Below are 20,009 nucleotides of genomic sequence, written 5' to 3'. Positions count from 1 at the left end.
TTTCTCAATATTTAGATTTTTTTTTTTGCACCCTCAGATTCCAGATTTTCATAGTTGTATCTTAGCCAAATATTGTCCTATTCTAACAAACTTTCTGATGATGTATAAATCTCAATAAAAAATGACCCTTATGACTGGTTTCATGGTCCAGGGTCACATATAAGAATTTTTTTGTACCAGTATCTGTGCATTTGTTTAACAAGTGTTTATCTTGATAGGTTATTATTGTTTAATGTTATTATTATTGTCTTTGCAGCAACATGTAGTCCACAACAATTTTCCTTTTGAGGACAATCAAGTATACTACTACTACTACTACTAGATGTTTACTTATCTAAATGTTTTTATACAGCTTATATACAATTATAAAACATAAAGCTAATTACACATGCAAGTTAAAAGTGCAAACACTGCCTCTGCAACCAATTTCACTGGTCAGTTCAATCACACAGTCACTTCACAAAATCAGACTTCAGAAAATATCATAGCTGTACAGTAATGCTTTTTATCAGTCTACAAATGCACCAATGCTATACAAGGTTAAGGTAATGGTTAAGAATAGTGTTAGGAGTTAATAGTTAGTATTTGGGGGTTAGTGGTTAGTGGATTTTTAGTACATTTACTAAATATGTTGTTTACCTTTATGCCAACTGGTTACCTGTTGGTTTCTATATATCATCTCAGGTAAAATTTACATCTTTGGTTGGCAGCGTATTAGTCTGTGCCAATGAATGTAAAGTCATTATTAACTGAAAAGAGACTGAATATAGAGAGCAAATCAAACACTAGGGGCTAGTTTTACTAACAGCTTGCGCCAATGCAAACCGTTTTTTGGCGTTAAAATAAACCTAGTACTGTCAGGATTTACTAAAAACGTGCAGTGAAGAATTAGCACTGAAAAGGCATGGACGCAGATATTTTTGCGCCTGACCTTATTGAATATGCATTTGTAGGTGTTTCTCTTCTCGCTAGTCAAATTACTGGTATTTGCGCCATTATTAAACGCCAAAAAAACATGTCAGGCGATCATTTGTGCTACACTTGGTAGATTCCGCTGGTCATTATGAAAATTATCTGGCTTCGTCTGTTCGTCGTTTTTAATGTGCGCATTGCTAGTAATCGGTGCTTTTATGGAATTCCACTCTAATGCTAATTTGACCTGTTTAGTAAAACTGGCCCTAGGAGGCATACGCTGAAGCCAGTAATAGTCCAGCAATGTTTTTGAACTTGTCAAAATAGAATGTAATATGACAGTACCTGGATTTCCTGAAGCACTATATAAACGGTTAAACTGAAGGATAATTGCATGCAAGTAATATTTGATCTCTAGGGCATAAAAAGCATGGCCATTTAAATTAGATAAACTAAGCACTGTGTATTTCCAACACAGAATGTTATTAAACATAATATATAATTTGAGATGTGGTGGAAATATTCATGCTACTTCAGAGGGGGGAAAAATTATAATAATTAAATATTGCTGGACATGGACAATATTAGTAAACAGCTAGTGAGAATGTGCAAAATGTGTTTTAAGAGAGTTTTCTGCGAGTTAAGAGAGCCAAGAGTGCCTGTGGTTATAGAAACACCCCCTCACTGGTGACCTAACCAACTAATCTTCTTTAAGGTTCTATTTCCTATCCATTCAAGTGCACGTACACAGCTTGCAAGATCTCTTTAATTTATCTCATGTGTCAGTGTGTGTGTTTTGTGTGTGTGTGTGTGTCCTGAGTCAGCAATGTGCTCTCAGCATCAGAAAGCTCAGGAACACCAGCACTCTCCACTAAAGCTGTGTCTCTTACAAAACACAAGCAGACATACATTACAGATCTAAGTGTGACTTACTGACTTTAGTCAACAGGCCTGTAAACATGCTCAGACATCGCCACCTACTTACACACTCATATACTGGTCCATCAGGTTATTAACACGGTAATCATATTTACTGATGACATTACAGCACGTTTCTCTGTGTGTATGTGTTGGTCTTGTAGAATAGATTTATTGATTTTGCTGGTGGCAAAAATTTTAATTATTTATTTATAATCCATAAAGATTGAATGCCATTGTATGACAGTGTTTGTACTTACCAATGGCAGAAGTTGAAGAACTGTTCAAAGAAAAATATAATATTGTTTGACCACTAACTGTGACCACTGTTTGATTAATCTTAATATTGTAAGATGTGAACAGTGGACTTTGGGTGTGTTGGTGTGCTGACAATTTTAATGTTCAGCCTTAAAAAGTGGTGGATTGTATAGAGGGGGTCAAAAAAGGTATAGAAATGATTAAAGAAATCATGGGATGATAAAAAAGATTGAGAAGCTGAAGAAAAAAAAGTCAACTGCAAATGAGAGAGATGGAAAGAGGAAACTAAAGTGCGGACAGAGAGGGATGTATTGCACTATAGTTTAGGTGTGTGGAGATGAAGAATAATTAATGTGCTGCGACACAACTACAGAGAAAGCTGGAACAAACTTACAGAGGAAGGTTTTCACACCAAAGGCCTTGTAGAAATGGTCAAACACAGCACATTTCTGGATTTTTACAGCACAGATCTGTATGTTGTTCAAAATATCAAAGGTTCTAAAATTAATAATTGTATTCATTTAATATTTTATATACGGAATATTAAATATTTAAGAGAAATTTAGAAACCAATATATTTTGTCCCTATACAGTAAATAATTTAACATTTGAAATACTGGTTTCTATATTTCTCTTGAATACCGAAGAGTCATATAATTCCCTGCACAAAAAAAAAACTGCATAAAAAAAAGACATACTGCCGATTTTTGAATTACAACCTACTAGTTCTACGCAGTTGTTTTTTTTTTTTTTTTTTTGCAACATGGTGCTGCATATTTTAATGTTCTTTTCTTTTAGCATCACATTTTCTTCTCTAATTTCAATAAATAAAATGTATGTCAGAGTATGAAACCAACTTACATTCACTCACCCAGTGTCTTTTTGTCTCTTTATTTTTCCTCAGGTGGTGTGCAGTTTGAGAATCCACAAACAGACTGCCCCCAACCTTACCATGCCTTTGTCCATCAGTTCGTCTCACCTTTTCCCCTTCTCCTTCATTTCCTTGATCCTCCCCGTCCTCCTCCTGTCTTTCTCCATCCCTTCTCAAGCTGACTCCCAAGACGTAGCCCAATCTACCTCCAACTGTTCACAGAATGACGTGTGTTCAGAAGGGGTCCTTTTACCAGTGTGGAATCCCCAGAATCCTTCAGTTGGTGACAAAGTGGCCCGTGCGATTGTGTACCTAGTGGCACTAGTCTACATGTTCTTAGGTATGTCAATCATTGCTGACCGCTTCATGACTGCCATCGAAGTTATAACTTCTCAAGAAAGAGAGATCACTACAAAGAGACCTAATGGTGAAACGGTCACCACGACAGTTCGCATATGGAATGAGACTGTCTCCAATCTGACTCTCATGGCTCTGGGTTCCTCAGCCCCTGAGATTTTGCTTTCGGTCATTGAGGTCTGTGGGCATAATTTTGAGGCTGGTTCTCTTGGTCCCAGCACCATCGTGGGAAGTGCCGCTTTTAACATGTTCGTGATCATTGGCCTCTGTGTCTACGTGGTACCTGAAGGTGAAAGAAGGAAGGTCAAACATCTTCGGGTGTTTTTTGTCACTGCAGCGTGGAGCATGTTTGCCTACATCTGGCTCTATCTTATCCTCTCCGTGTTCTCACCTGGTGAGGTGGAAGTGTGGGAAGCAGTGCTGACATTCCTCTTCTTCCCTCTCTGCGTGGTCCAGGCCTGGATTGCTGATCGACGATTGCTCTTTTACAAGTTCGCCCACAAACGGTACAGAACTGAAAAGGGCCGTGGAATTATTGTGTCCGAGGGTGGTGAGGAGATTGGCAAGGAGGCAGGATTCACAAAGATGGACATGCTGGAAATTGATGGAATGGCAACACATCTGGATGGAATGTTGGGAGCAGAAAGTGGGCTTGGTGGACGTGATCAAGAGGAGGAGGCCAGGAGAGAAATGGCCAAAACTCTGAAGGAACTGAAGCAAAGACATCCTGACAAGGACATGGAGCAGCTCATAGAGATGGCCAACTATCAGGTATAAAATTAATTAATTTTTAACACATTTTTTTAAATTATTTAACAATTTATAGCATTTATATTAAATTTATTTATATTAGTTATTTGAAATATTATTGTTTTCTAAATTTCTCTTGAATTTTATGGAGCCATATACTTAAAGGAGAAGTTCACTTCCAGAATGAAAATTGATAATTTACTCAACCCCATGTCATCCAAGATCCTGATGTCTTTCTTTTTTCAGTCACAAAGAAATTAATTATTTTGAGGAAAAAATTCCAGGAATTTTCTCCATATAATGGACTTCAATGGTGGCCAACGTGTTGAAGGTCCAAATTGCAGTTTTAATGCAGCTTCAAAGGGCCCATGCGATCCGAGCCAAGGAATAAGGGTCTAGGGATCTAGCGAAATGATCTGTCATTTTCATAAAAAACATATGTACTTTTTAACCACAAATGCTTGTCTTGCACTAGCTCTGTGATGTGCATATGCGTCTTCATGCATTGCAGTCACATTGGAAAAGTCACACAGATCCAGTTCTTTGTCTGTGTACTTCAGTTAATAAAGATAGGGTAGGGTGAAAAACTTATTTTCAAAATCGTCCGACATCGTTGTTTTTCTTTTTTTTTGTAAAGACCGTTTGAATTTCTTTGCATGTTCATTTTGTAAACACTGGGTCATTGCTTCTGCTTACATCATGCGTGATTACGTAATTGTGTGAGGTCAAGCTAGTGCGAGACAAGAATTTGTGGTTAAAAAGTATATAAATTTGTATTTTTTCGATCATTTCACTAGATAAGACCATTATTTCTCGGCTGGGATTGTGTAGAGCATTTTGAAGATGCATTTGGACCTTCAACCCATTGAAGTCCATTACCATTGAAGTCCACTATGGAAAAAAATCCTGGAATGTTTTCCTCAAAAACTATATTTGTTCTCAGTCTTTTAAAGACTTATCTATAGACATGCTTTTAGTTTTCACAAAACATGAATCAAAACATTAAAAAACTCTTAATAGAATGTAACCTGGAGTTGTATGAAGTTTAATTTGTTGCAGACCAGTTGCTTTAAAACTGCTGTGTGTATTTTTTATTAAAGCAGGAAAGAGCTGGGTGCAACCCCACACAACATTTTTTGACTTTCTCAGTTTGTGTAAATACACTTGGGGTTCAGAGTATTTCTTTCTATCTTCTTTTTTTCCCCACATTAATTTTTACACAAGTCTAGAACACAACTATATGCCATAGTTCAAAACAATGTGGGCAGATTTAGAAACACATTCAGACATTAAGAAAATCTTAAAAAAAAAACTGACTCAGCAACCCTTCCTTCACACACAGCTCTCAGAACAGAGTCAGTAGGAATGTTTTAAATTTCTTGAAATAATAATCTATTTTTTTTTTATTCATGTGTTCATGTGTTTATCATGGTTTCTCAACAATTCATAAATTATCATATAAATTAGCATATTGTTATTATTATTGCTTATTATTAATAGAGGGTGGCACGTTTTAACACAGTGTTACAACATTCCTGCACACAACACACCTGCACAACTAGGATTTAAATCCATCTAGTGTCTCTTACTAGTTAGATAAGCATTAAAGAACTATCAAACCTGTTAAGTAACAGTTTGGAGATTAAAATAATATCAGAATTGTTTAATTTTAAACACTGAGAACAACTGAGATGAAAAAACAAAACAAAACTATAACTTAGGAAATCACTTAGAAATGTACTTTTGCTATAAATGTTCAGTAATATCTTTCAAAGACTTTAAAATTTTGGCCATTTTTTCTCTAGAGAAGAAGAGGAGAAGTTTTGACATTCCCTAACATTCGTGACTCAGACCACAAAACCGGTCTTAAAAACCTCACAAAACCTCTCTTACTGCTATTTGTAGCAGTAGCCAATAATACATTGTGATATATATATATATATATATATTTTTTTTTTTCAAAAACCATTAGGAAATTATGTGAAGATCATGTTCCATGAAGATATTTAGTAAATTTCCTACCTGCATCTAAGAACTTAATTTGGACAACTAAGAACATCTAAGAACTTAATTTGGACAACTTTAAAGGCGATTTTCTCAGTATTTGGATTTTTTGTCATGCTCAGATTGTTAAATAGTTGTATCTTGACCAAATATATTGTCCTATCCTAACAAACTATACATCAATGGGAAGATTATTTATTCAGTTTTCAGATGATGTATAAATCTCAATAAAAAAAGACCCTTATGACTGGTTTTGTGGTTTAGTGTCACATTTGTGTTTTTTTAGTGTGTTTTTTTTAGTGTCTTAAAGACATATTAATGGCTAAAGTCTGATTACAGTGTGTTCACCACAAACTGGCCTACAATAATATATGAGCAGCATGGATGTACATGTTTGTATTTTTGAGAAAACTAACCCCATGTTAGGTTGTGCCCCCCTCTCCCCTACTCTCACAGATACAATTATAAGTAAGCTATCAGTAGTTTTTCCAAAAAATATTAGTACTGTCTCTGTGCTGCTTTGACCATTGTTTGAGTATATGTGTGCATACACTTTAAAAGTCAGATTTCAGCCAGTATGTAACAAATGTCATAATTTAAATATCTAAATAATGAGGCTGTCAAATGAAGATTAGGAAGTAGGTTATTGGCTCTATACTCATTGACATGCATAACCACCTGTTTATCCAAACAGTAAAAGACAGGGGAAGTGTTTGGGAAACCTGTCTGAAAATTCCATTTATTGCTGACTGTGGTTCAGAATTTATATGTAGCAAATTTGAAATTTGGTTTGAAACCTTCTCAACCTTAACTTTGCAGGTTCTAATACAGCAGCAGAAAAGCAGAGCTTTTTACCGCATTCAGGCGACAAGGATGATGATTGGTGCTGGGAACATCTTGAAGAAACATGCAGCGGATCAGGCCCGTAAAGTAGTCAGCAGTGGGGAACCTCGGGAGCAGGAGGATGACCCTTATATTACAAGAATAGACTTTGAACCTGCCCTGTACCAGTGTTTTGAGAACTGTGGCTCCTTAAAACTTACTGTGCAAAAGCATGGAGGAGATGCTGGGTGTACTGTTAAGGTGAGTTTAAAGTAAAACACTCATTAGTTTATTCATTCAATTTTTGTGTGTTTATTTAATGAGAACAAGGAAGATCTTTAATCTTTCTAAATGTTTGTTCATGCACATCTCCAGGTGGATTACCGCACAGAAGATGGCACAGCCAATGCCGGTTCTGACTACGAATTTGCTGAGGGCACGCTCGTCTTTAAACCTGGCGAGAACATTAAAGAGATCGCAGTTGGCATTATTGATGATGACATCTTTGAGGAAGATGAATACTTCTATGTCCGCCTGAGCAATCCCCGCATAGTCGGATGGGGTGATGGACATCCAATTACTATGGAGACTGGAACACCTGCTCCAAGCGCAGCCCTTGGCGAGGCCCACACAGCGACCGTGACGATCTACGATGACGACCATGCAGGAATTTTCACATTCGAAACTGAATCGGTGCGAGTTAGCGAAAGTATCGGCATTATGCAGGTCAAGGTCATGAGGACATCGGGAGCACGTGGTCTGGTGGCAGTGCCGTACCACACAGTGGATGCGACAGCTCGTGGAGGGGAAGACTATGAGGAAGTGTCTGGAAAACTGGAGTTCCAGAACGACGAGACAATGTAAGAGGTTTCTATCAGCTAATGTGTTTGTGCTTGTGAGAATGTGTGTATCTATGTGTTACTGTTTTTCTTTAGCTCTTTCTGTCCAAAGAGTGTCCTGCTTGAGTGAACCTTCACAGAGAAAATGCTTTTAGACCTGCTGAGAAGTTATTAGATTGTGTGTGTTTGGATTTCTCAGGCATGTCAGACAGCTTATTTCACGGCAAAACGGGCAAGCTACAAACATTTATTTTGAAAGAACACAATGTCACAAAATGTAAACACATTGTGATTTTGTTCCTGATATACATTTTAGTGATTTAATGTGCAGAAAATTTAATGTATTTCTTGCCATATGGAGAAAGTTAATATGGTAGATATTACATTTAAAGATGAGCAAGTCAAGACAGATGTTATCTTTAGTATATGGATTGTATGTCTTTATCCTGTTTCACACATAGTGCATCTTTGTCTCAATCATTGTCCCAATATTGATGGGTTACAGTGTTGTACTCTGAACATGCTGTTAAAGTTATATTTAGACATAGTATGTATGAAAAAGACCTTTGGTAATGATTGTGTGTAGTATAAGACTGAAGAAGTCAAATTGTTTTTTGTAGTATGTTGAGGATATATACAGTGAGTTTGGCAGCCTCAGGCTTATGAGGTGTATACTGTAAAAAATAGTGGGTGAAAGGGAAATTAAAGTGCTCAGGTAATGGCTTTGAAAGTTTACAGCTAATAAAATGGTTAAGCTGTGTCCTTGTAAAGTGATATCTTTCTGAGGGTCCATTTAACGTCAAGTTAATGCTGTTAAATGACTTCAGGCTGTGATGGTTGGCTTCATATTGAGAAAGCTTGGGATATGCAGTTTCAACTTTGTCTGTGCTTAACTGTTGTGTCATTCAAGCCATAGGTAACAGCAGTAGTTGTCAGTTGAAGCTAATTTAATGCTGGTATCAGTTATAAGCTGGTTTGTTCTTGGTCTCTGGACCCAGAAACTGTGACAGTCCCTCAGTCCCAGAAGCAAAAGTGAAAAGATAACATTTTCTGAGAAAGATGGGGAACAAATTGTATTATTTATGAATCAGCCATTGAAAAGAAATATGGAGTTGTGCTTATAGTCCTGGTTTGAATTCAGAGAGATCAGCCACGAGGAGAGGACAAAGCGAATGGCTTATATCATTTTTGTTACAGTTGGTCTCCGTTGATTTACTATCCAATAATGCTCACAACAGGGGCACACAGCAGGCAGACCTACAACAAAATGAATCAGAAAACACTGCCACAAAATGAAATACATACACACACAGTGCAGACTCACACTTACACATCATGGAGTTTGTGATGGACAGAGGAGGGCTGGAGATAATCAGCAATGTTCTGTATTTCAGCGTTGACACACTCCTTTCTAGCTGTATCTCTGCTTCCCTGGCACCTGTCTCACTCTCACTCTCTTCTTTTAGTCCACAATCTTTCCTCCCTCTTCTCCTTTTCAATTCACCTCACTCTTACCTTCGTTCCTGCTGGAAAAACCAGGTCATACCAGCTTAACCCTCATAAAAGTAATGATAATGATTTAAAAATTACCTCTTATTTTACCTTTAGATTTTAATGTTCATCTGATCTATCAAAACCCAGTAGACAGACATTAGAAGCTTTATCTCCATATTTAACCATGAAGTAGGCATTGTTGTTTACCTGAGCAAAAACATATAGGAGAAGAATTCAATAAAAGAATTTAAAATAGCCAGCTGATAGAGGCATACTGCTGTAGTAATGTGCAACATTCAGAGAACCTGAGGATATTAACATTCATTGCATTATGTAATGGGCGTAATGTAAATAATGTAACATTCCTAAAGGAAAATGGTTTAAGTGTGTCATCAAGATTAAGATGTTATATTCATATACATATAAGATGTCTCATATTAAGATGTTAAAGGGAAAGCGCACCAAAAAAACCTTTATTCATTAAAATTAGATTTTTTTCCTTCCATTGAAAGTAAGACAGAACATGAGGGGTTTTGGGACATGAAAGCTGGTTTAAATGCTGGTGCGAGGTCTGCCAGTCTTAACTATCCTTAGCCAGATGGTCTTCAGTAGTGAAACCAAATTCAGCAACCATTAGTCCTGCTGAGTAATAACTACACTGTAAACAAAATCTGTAGAAATTACAGTATTACTGGCAGCTGGTTGCCAGTAACTTACTGTAGATTTTAATTTATGCTATTTACTGGCAACAGTTTGTTCAAAGTTAATTGAACATTAAACATTAACAAGTCTTTATCTTTACAGAATAAAACTAAAATAACAGCCTCATGCAAAACATTCTGGGAACCAAAATCTGAAGGAAAAAAACAGAAAAAGGTTGATGAAGGTTTCTGGTTCCCAGAATGCTTTGCAGTAGGTTGTTATTTTATAGTTTTATTCTGTAAAGACAAAGACTTGTTAATGTTTAATGTTCATTTAACTTTGAACAAACTGTTGCCAGTAAATAACATAAATTAAAAATCTACAGTAAGTTACTGGCAACCAGCTGCAGAACTACAGCAAATTGTTTACAGTGTATCAAATGGCAGTAAATGTGACCCTGGACCACAAAAACAGTCATAAGGGTAAATTTTTGTAAAACTGAGATTCATACATCTTTGAAAGATGAATAAATAAGCTTTCCGTTGATGTGTGGTTTGCTCAAAAATATCTTCATGGAACATTATCTGTACTTAATATCCTAATGATTAAGAAAAAATTGATAATTACATTGTATTGTTGTCTATTGCTACAAATATACCTGTGCTACTTATGACTGGTTTTGTGGTCCAGAGTCACAAATGACCAGCTAGAAACCAATTATCTGGACTTTCACTCTCTCCCCTTGTCCATTCTCGTAATTTTTTATTATGTCTTCGCTGTTGAAAGCAAAATACTAATGCCTTTATTGCTGTTATTCAATCCTCTTCAGTTTACTCCACTTTCTCAGTTCTGTCTTGCAGCCTTCAATTTATTTATCATCATTCACTTAATCAATCTCTCGGAATGTATCGCATTTCATTTGTATATTGCTCCACTCCAGCCTAATATGAAATATAAATGTGTAAGTGTCTGCGTGTGTGTGTGTGTGAGAGAGAGAGAGAGAGAGAGAGAGAGAGAGAGAGAGAGAGAGAGGGTACGTTAATATACGTATAGCCCCAGTGAAACGTTGCAGAGCCCTGAGCTTGACATAGACATAGAAACCAGTGCACGAGTCAAGAGGTGGTAACACATAATAAATGAAATACAAAGAGGGGTCAGCACTGGGCCCTGAAGACACGGATGAGATGAAGACAGACAAGGAGGTCTGGAGGATTAGTTTGTGTGTGTCTGAATGTGTCTTTGCCTGTTACGATATACTGAGGGCTGTGCCTTGATGTCATTCCGTCGCTTTCACACTGATTTATTGCTCATATTCAAGAAGAATTTATGAGGTGCAGAGAAGCGCTCTCACATATTTGCACTCACATATAAACTGTCTCGCCAACCTGTCTCTTTGTATTCCTGTCATTTTACGCTCAATCTGTCTTTTTAATAAGATTTTCTTTTGCTGCGACTGCACGCATTTTATATTTCATGTGCAAAATTTAATTCTGTCTTTTAATTTCTCAGTTTCAAATTTTTTGTTTTCTTTGCTGACTTTTTCAAACTAATTCAACCCCTCTATTTTTCTTGTCATACAAAATGTTCTTTCTTGCATCTCTCTTGTGACATGGGGTTCTGCATTAGGCCTTTCCCTAGGGTGACCCAGAATCTAATGTGAGTACAAGATATGTGTTCCAAGTGGACCACAGCGTGAAATCTCTGTCACTGCCGTCTCTGAGTATGTGTGAGGAAAGTAAAAGTAGATCACTTACCCATGAGCACTGTTTCTTGATAGGCAAATTACTCCTGTATCAGGTTCAAAAACCTGCTCCCCATTTACACTTTCTTCCAATACTATAAACTACATGAATGCGGAACACAAAACGCAAATTAGATATACTCTAAGAGATTGGAAAAATGTTCACGTTGCTGTTTTAAACACAATTATGTCATGCATAAAATGGTGCAGTGTTGACCAGGGCTTGTCAAGTAGTGTAAAGTCATATATTAGCTTTGTGTGAGGAAAATAACATTTGAACTTCTACAGTGCCTTTTTTTTTTTTTTGACGTTTTGTTATGTTGCTGCCTTAGGTTAAACTGCTTTAAATTACTTTTTTCCACATCAGTCTACACTCCATACAAAGCAAAAACAGAATTGTAACAACTTTGTAAATTTATAAAAATGAATAAGTACATTGCATAAGTATTCATACCCTTAATTCAGTACTTATCTGAAGCACCTTTACAGCCTGAAGTCTTTTTGGTATGATGCGACAAGCTTTGCTCATCAGCATTTGGCAAATATCTGCCATTCTTCTCCTTACCTCTTCATCTCTCAAGCTCTGTCAGGTTGGATGGGGTAGACACACATTTTCAGGTTTCTCCAGAAATATTTGATTGAAGTGTAGTAACATCTACAAGGAATATGAATGCTCCTGAGCTAAATTTCAAGCGTCCCGGATAAAGGTATGAATACTTATGCAATGGAATAATTTAAGTTTTTTATTTTTTATAAATTTGCAAAGATGTTAAAACCCTGTTTTTTGCTTTGCCATTCTGGTGTATGGAGTGTAGAAAAAAGTAATTTAAAGCAGCTTATCCTAAGACAGCAGCATAAAATAAAAAATATTAAGGGGTATGAATACTTTCGCAAAGTACTGTATTTGACATTTTTCTTCATTGTACATCTCAACCTGCATTTGTGCGATTTTAATATGCGCAGTTTGAATTACTGACATCAAACGTCAAGACTTTCATTTTCGGCTGAACTAGTCCTTTAAATCTCATGTGATATTTAAAATTCCATGTGATATTTTGAAAGTAACTGTGCAGTTTTCAACTTCTACTCTTAGATCTCTTTATATATTCTTTTATTATTTGCTCTGTTCCTCCTGTGATGTTTCAGAATACTCTGGGTTTTACATGGATGTGGCCTTGGGCTTGCCAGAGCAACCTCTGATCGTACCTTTTGGTAAATATAACAGGGAAAGGCAGAAGAGAAAAACAATCCCAACTCACTCTCAATGTCTGTCTCTGAGTGTCAGGTCACGTATCTCTGGAGCTCTGAGTCTGTCTGTGTGTGTATGTGTGTGAAAGAAAGTATAGCATCACATGTGTTTTTAATTTGCTATATATTGGCATACATAGGCTCAGATGCACACTTGTTGCAAAAAAAGTAATGGAAATGTACTGTAATGTGGATTATACAGGAGCTGTGTAATTGATAACATGGCTTTCCCCTTCTAAGTATGTGTGTGGATGATAATTTTGTGGCATCTCTAACTTTTACGCTGCGACAGAGCCTTATCATCAGCGTGCCTGCCATGTCACTAATTTTACTATGCGTGTACCCTGCCCTAACCTCATTCTACCACCGGCTATCCTCATGCAAAACCACATTACTGAAAAATACAGAGGTCTGCTGTATTTCCTCCAGTTGTGCACTGAAGATAGTTGGGATTTAGATGCAGGAGCTGTAATTGACTTAACTTGAAAGAAAATTGTGTTTGTAATTTAGGAAGCTTGCAGAGGACTGCATACATAGCATAATAATATGTCAGCATGAGTGTGTGTGTGATTGATATAGCCAGAGAAACAGCAAAATGGTTTGACTTATAAAAAAAACGTCTCGGTTACGTATTGTAACCCTCGTTCCCTGAAGGAGGGAACGGAGACGTCTCGTCGAGACCGACGAATTGGGATCTCGCCTAGAGAGACCAATCTACTTCGTGTGTATAAAAACGAGCCAATGAATATTGGCATGCATGATTGCAGCCAGCTGCGGCTGATCACAGCGTGAGCATATAACGCGCAGCAGGTGCATTGCATAGACAAGGTTTCGCTGAGGAGCTGGGACAGGCCCGGCATTCAGCGGTGGTACAGGAGCCGCGGCGACGGGACGAGACGTCTCCGTTCCCTCCTTCAGGGAACGAGGGTTACAATACGTAACCGAGACGTTCCCTATCAGTCGGTCTCTTCGACGCCTCGTCGAGACCGACGAATTGGGATCCCTAACAAAGCGCCGTGGCTGCTGTCCCTTCCAGTGTCCTGAGCAGGGCCTCCTGGGTCCTGTTACTGGCTTTGGCCAGGGGCTCGCATCAAGAAGAGCCAGTCACCGTATAACATAGCACCACCATTTCAGTGAAGCTGGAGCACTGGGAATATGCGGAGCTCACGTCCTTCTGACAGGAGGTTCGGAGCAATACACATATAACTCAATTCAGGATCTACCGGGGAAACACACAGCCTCTAGGGCGCAATGTGGAGAATCGTAAGAGATGCAGTTAAGTCTCTACGTAGAGCCTAGCCCTCTACCGGTTCTAAAGGATTCATCGAATGAGGGCCTGACGCCTGACGTTCCGCTACGTCGGCTGTCAGCTCAGCGGAGGAGCTCGACAGAGCTACTCTTGGGTTACTCTGGAGCAGTATAGCAAGCCTACCCAAGGCCTCTCTGCGCCTCTACCCGTTTGAGGTGAGAACACAGGAGGAGACTGTGTCTACACGAAGGCTATAGAACCTTGTGAACGTGTTAGGGGTCGCCCAGCCCGCCGCTCTACAAATGTCATTTAGCGAGGCGCCACGAGCCAACGCCCAGGAGGATGCAACACTTCTAGTTGAGTGTGCTCTCAGCCTGAGGGGGCAGGGCACACCCTGAACCTGATAGGCCAGGGTAATGGCATCCACTATCCAGTGGGCCATCCTCTGCTTGGAGACGGCATTCCCCTTCTGCCTGCCTCCATGACACACAAAGAGCTGGTCTGAGGTCCTGAAGCTTTGCGTCCGGTCAATGTAGCATCTTAGTGCTCGGACGGGACAAAGCCAGGGCTGGGTCTGCCTCCTCAGAGGGCAGAGCTTGCAGGCTCACCACCTGGTCCCTGAAGGGAGTAGTGGGAACCTTGGGCACATAACCAGGCCGGGGCCTCAGTGTTACCTGGGAGTCCGCCGGGCCAAACTCTAGGCACGATTCGTCGACCGAAAATGCGTGCAGGTCTCCTACCCTCTTGATGGAGGCCAGTGCAAGCAGGAGCAGAGTTTTCATTGAAAGAAACTTCAGCTCTACTGTCTGCAAAGGCTCAAAGGGAGCTGGAGAGGTCTGGACGCGGGTGCCATAGGGTGCCCCGTCTCTGAGTCAGAAGATCCTTCCTCAGAGGAATTTGCCAGGGAGGGGCTGTCGCGAGAAGCATAAGTTCGGGGAACCAGGTCCGAGTGGGCCAATAAGGGGCTACCAGAAGGACCTGCTCCTCGTCCTCCCTGATCTTGCACAGTGTCTGTGCAAGAAGGCTCACTGGGGGGAACGCATATTTGCGAAGGCCCCGCGGCCAGCTGCAAGCCAGCGCGTCCGTGCCGAGTGTTCCTTCGGTCAGGGAGAAGAAAAGCTGGCAGTGGGACGTCTCCTGGGAGGCGAACAGGTCTACCTGAGCCTCGCCGAAGCGTCTCCAAATCAGCTGGACCGACTGGGGGTGGAGTCTCCACTCTCCAGGAAGCGCAGCTCGTGAGAGCTCGTCGGCAGCACGGTTGAGCGATCCCGGAATGTGAATGGCACGAAGCGACCTCAGATGCTTCTGACTCCACAGGAGGAGATGACGGGCGAGTTGCGACATGCGACGGGAGCATAGATCACCTTGCTGGTTGATGTACGCAACGGTCGCAATGTTGTCCGTACGGACCAACACGTGTTTGCCACGTAGGTGCCCCTTGAGTCGGAGCAGGGCGAGACGTACTGCAAGCAACTCGAGGCAGTTGATGTGCCAGGTTAGCTGGGGGCCCGTCCAAACCTCTGAAACTGCCTGTCCGTCGTACGTGGCTCCCCAACCGGTGGTGGAGGCATCCGTGTGTATCACAGCATGCCTGGAGACCTGTTCCATGGGTACTCCAGCCCGTAGGAATGAAAGGTCTGACCACGGGATGAAGGTCTGGCGGCAAGCCGGTGTTATCTGAACCCGGTAAGAACCGCGTAGCCACGCTCTCCTCGGGACTCGGCCATGGAGCCAGTGCTGAAGCGGTCTCATATGGAGCAGCCCCAGCGGTGTAACTGCCGCTGCTGCTGCCATATGCCCCAGGAGCCTCTGAAATTAGTTTCAGTGGGACCGCCATCCTGCTCTTGAACGTATCTAGGCAGTTCAACACTGACTGAGCATGTTCCTGCGTGAGGCGTGCTGTCTGGCTGACCGAGTCCAGTTCCATACCGAGAAAAGAGATCCTCTGCGTTGGAGAGAGTTTGCTCTTTTCCCAGTTGACCCGAAGACCCAACTGGCTGAGGTGTGAGAGCACCAAGTCCCTGTGTTCGCATAGTTGGTCCCGAGACTGTGCTAGGATGAGCCAGTCGTCGAGGTAGTTGAGAATGCGAACGCCCTGTTCTCTGAGGGGAACGAGGGCCGCCTCCGCGACTTTCATGAAGACACGGGGGGAGAGGGACAGCCCGAAGGGCAGGACTGTGTACTGATATGCTCTGCCTTCGAACGCGAACCGCAGAAAGGGTCTGTGGCGCGGAAGGATTGAGACATGAAAGTACGCGTCCTTCAGGTCGATCGCTGCAAACCAATCTTGGGGACGGACACATCTGAAGATGTGCTTCTGAGTGAGCATTTTGAACGGTAGCCTGTGAAGGGCCCGGTTCAAGACGCGCAGATCCAAGATCGGTCGTAACCCGCCGCTTTTCTTGGGTACTATGAAGTATGGGCTGTAGAAGCCCGACCTCATATCGGCTGGAGGGACCGGCTGAATCGCTTCCTTCGCCAGTAAGGTTGCGATTTCTGCACGCAAGATGGGAGCATCTGCGGCCCTGACTGATGTGAAATGAACACCTCTGAACTTGGGAGGGCGCCGGGCGAACTGAATAGCGTAGCCGAGTCTGATGGTCCGGAGGAGCCAGCAAGACGGGCTGGGAAGCTCTTTCCAGGCTCCCAGATAGTGACCTGACGGTCGGCGGCGGGAAAAAAAACAAACAAAGGATTCTCCGCCCGGCCCTCCTCCGGGGGAGGGAGTGGTGCGTTCACCATCTCCCGAAGAGCAGCTTCCTCCATCTCTGGGTCGCCCGTCTCAGGGTCTCTTGCTCTTACGCTTCCCAGTGGTCTTTTTGGGGGCCTGGACAGGCTGGGCGGCGGCTCGACGACCGGCTCCACGGCGCCGTTGTGAAGGCTGCTGCGATGGCTGCTGTGGAGCGGAGGCGGAAGCCGAGGGCCGCCCTCGGCGACGAGCAGACTGAGGTGCCGCCGGCGGCCGGGTGGAGGCAGCAGCTGCACGCCGGGGCAGGATGTGACTGATGGCCTCAGTCTGCTTCTTGGCAGCGGAGAACTGCTGGGCGAAGCTCTCCACTGCGTCGCCGAAGAGGCCGGTCTGGGACACCGGAGCGTCGAGGAACCTGGTCTTCTCAGAGTCCCTCATATCTGCCAGACACAGCCAGAGATGGCGTTCCTGGACCACCATGGTGGACATGGCACGACCCAGAGACCGCGCGGTCACCTTCGTCGCACGTAGCGCGAGGTCCGTGGCGATACGAAGTTCACGGAGAACTTCTGGGTCGTGACCACCCTCGTACAGGTCCTTCAGTGCCTGAGCCTGATGAACCTGTAGCAACGCCATAGCGTGCAAGGCGGAGCCAGCGGCGCCACAGGCCGAATAGGCACTACCGATCAGAGCCGATGAGTGCCTACAGGCCCGGGAAGGGAGCGACGGGTTATCGCCCCGCCAAGTGGAAGCGGCGCCCGGACACAATTGCATCGCGACCGCACGCTCCACTGGCGGGACCCCCGTGTAGCCCCGCGCTGCTCCGCCATCAAGGGTGGTGAGGGAGGAGGTCCCACTTGAACAGTTTCGGGCAGTAAAAGGTGCCCTCCACGTCGAAGTGAGTTCCTCATGCACTTCCGGGAAGAAAGGCACTGGGGTGGGACGCTGAGAACCAGCGCGAGCCACCCCGAGATACCAATCGTCCAGCTGGGAGGGTTCGGGACGTGATGGAGGACTCCACTCAAGCCCTACCCTCTCTGTGGCCCGGGCAAGCATAGCCATCATTTCTGGGTCGGTATCCGGCACTGCTGACCGCCCAGCGGACGACAGCGTGCTTTCCTCCTCCCCAGAAACGTCTGGCTCTCCCTCCGATGCCGCGACCGACATCTGTTCGTCGGGGGGAGCCCCGAAAGTAACGGGCGGTACCCCTAGGGGAGGGCCCGCCCGCTCTCCCAGGAGCTCCAATGGCAGCGGAGCGTCGGTGGAAGGAGGAACCCCCACCGGTTGGGGCAGCGGGGAATTCCTCACCGTCACCGTCAGACCGGCCGGCCCCCTGCTTCCAGACGTCACGCCCGCCCGGCGTTTGCCGGGAGGAACGTTTGATCTGGGCAGCGGGACCGGAACTCCGCCCCTTTGCAGGAAGCGGAGTCTGGTCCGCAGCTCCGCGATGGTCATCCTCCCGCAATGGGGGCATGACTCATCCACGAACGCTGCCTCAGCGTGTTGAGTGCCCAGGCACGTGAGGCAGTGATCATGGCCATCGCCCGGCGCCAGGTAACGGCCGCATCCAGAAACACACGGGGAAAAAGGCATGATGTAAATGCCTCGTCTTTATAAAGACGTTCGCCCGTGGAGCTCTTTTTAGAAATTCACTCTTTTAGGAAAATCTGCTCTTTTAGTGCTGAAGCGCACAGGGGAGATGGCCGCAGCAACACAGAAGGTGGGTGGTGCAAACCAGCTGTGTGCTCCACTCGACACGGAAGACCACCGCCGCTGAAGCGCCGTGCCACCAACACAAAAGAAAAAGAGACGTAGAAAACAGCTTCGATGACTCGTCTTGAAAGTAGACTGGTCCAGCTCCGAAGCGAAGGCTTGTCTATGCAATGCACCTGCTGCGCGTTATATGCTCACGCTGTGATCAGCCGCAGCTGGCTGCAATCATGCATGCCAATATTCATTGGCTCGTTTTTATACACACGAAGTAGATTGGTCTCTCTAGGCGAGATCCCAATTCGTCAGTCTCGACGAGACGTCGAAGAGACCGACTGATAGGGAACTTGTCATAAGCTACTTGAATTTTGCAGAGTACTTCCTCTTGACCTCAAGGTGCAATGTAAGATAAGCTGTGTACTGCAGACAGAGCCACATTGTCCTTTACTGTTATGGTCATGCATCTATAATCTTTAAAGGGATAGAACACTAAAACACACAAAAAAGATTTTTAAGGGGGTTAAAGGACTCGCTTCCAGAATACAAATTTCCTGATAACCCCAGTGTCATCCAAGATGTTCATGTCTTTTTGAGGTTTTTCTCAATATAGTGGACTTCAATGGGAGTCAATAGGTTGAAGGTCCAAACTGCAGTTTCAATGTAGCTTCAAAGGACTCTACGCATTTTAAGCTGAGGAATAAGGGTGTTATCTAGTGAAGCAATCGGTCATTTTCCCCCAAAAAATCTGAATGTATATACTTTTTAACCACAAATGTAGAAAAATGACAGATCGTTTCACTAGATAAGACCCTTATTCCTCGACTGGGATCTAGTAAAACCCTTTAATGCTGCTTTAAAAATGCAGTTTGGACCTTTAATCCATCGGCCCCATTGACGTCCACTACATGGTGTAAAAACCTGGAATGTTTTCCTCAAAAACCTTAATTTCTTTTCGACTGCAAAAAGAAAGACATGAACATCTTGGATGAATTTTTTATTTTGGAAGCGTACTAGTCCTTTAACTTCTTTTAATTTAGTTTTTCTATCTTTGATTAATGATAAGCACCAACTTTCTTTTTTAAAAAACATGATTTCCCTGAAAGGTTGGTTTGCTTAGTTTGTTTAGTTGTGTCTCTATTTGGCTGTTTGTGCCATGCAAAAGTGATTTAAACAGTAAACAAGACTAAAATAGCCCCAAGAGCTAAGTATTATCTTATCTAATATCATATTCTGTAATTTTCAGCATTCTTGAACATGGGGTTAATAATATGAATAAATTATAGGGCATTAGATGGATTATTGTTTCTTATTTGCTGATTATATTTAAGCTGTTTTATTGTGTTTGTGTTTTTTCTTGTTACACTACTGTTTTATATTCTAAATTAAGTCTATGAGCATTCAAATGCTGAGTTTGGCTTTATACAGTGATTGTGTATGGCATAGCAATGAGACAAAACTTGATCAGGTATTGTCGCAGTGCGCTGCTTACCACTTTTAGCTTTGCG

General features: G+C 42.6%; 1 protein-coding gene across 1 annotated transcript in view; it reads left to right on the top strand.

Annotated features, from left to right (window-relative positions):
* The window catches only part of slc8a4b (solute carrier family 8 member 4b), a 93,464-nt gene that overhangs the window by 32,109 nt on the left and 41,346 nt on the right, over window positions 1-20,009 (top strand). The window contains exons 3-5 of the mRNA XM_073835803.1: window positions 2,993-4,087; window positions 6,890-7,153; window positions 7,268-7,752. Coding sequence (XP_073691904.1) covers window positions 3,041-4,087; window positions 6,890-7,153; window positions 7,268-7,752 — 1,796 coding nt within the window. The 5' untranslated portion in view covers window positions 2,993-3,040. The remainder of the gene's footprint in view (window positions 1-2,992; window positions 4,088-6,889; window positions 7,154-7,267; window positions 7,753-20,009) is intronic.

The sequence above is a fragment of the Garra rufa genome, chromosome 3, assembly GCF_049309525.1.
Source record: "Garra rufa chromosome 3, GarRuf1.0, whole genome shotgun sequence".
In the NCBI taxonomy this organism is placed as follows: domain Eukaryota; kingdom Metazoa; phylum Chordata; class Actinopteri; order Cypriniformes; family Cyprinidae; genus Garra; species Garra rufa.
The sequence above is the reverse complement of the archived record's forward strand: the minus strand, read 5'-3'. Positions and strand labels throughout refer to the sequence as shown.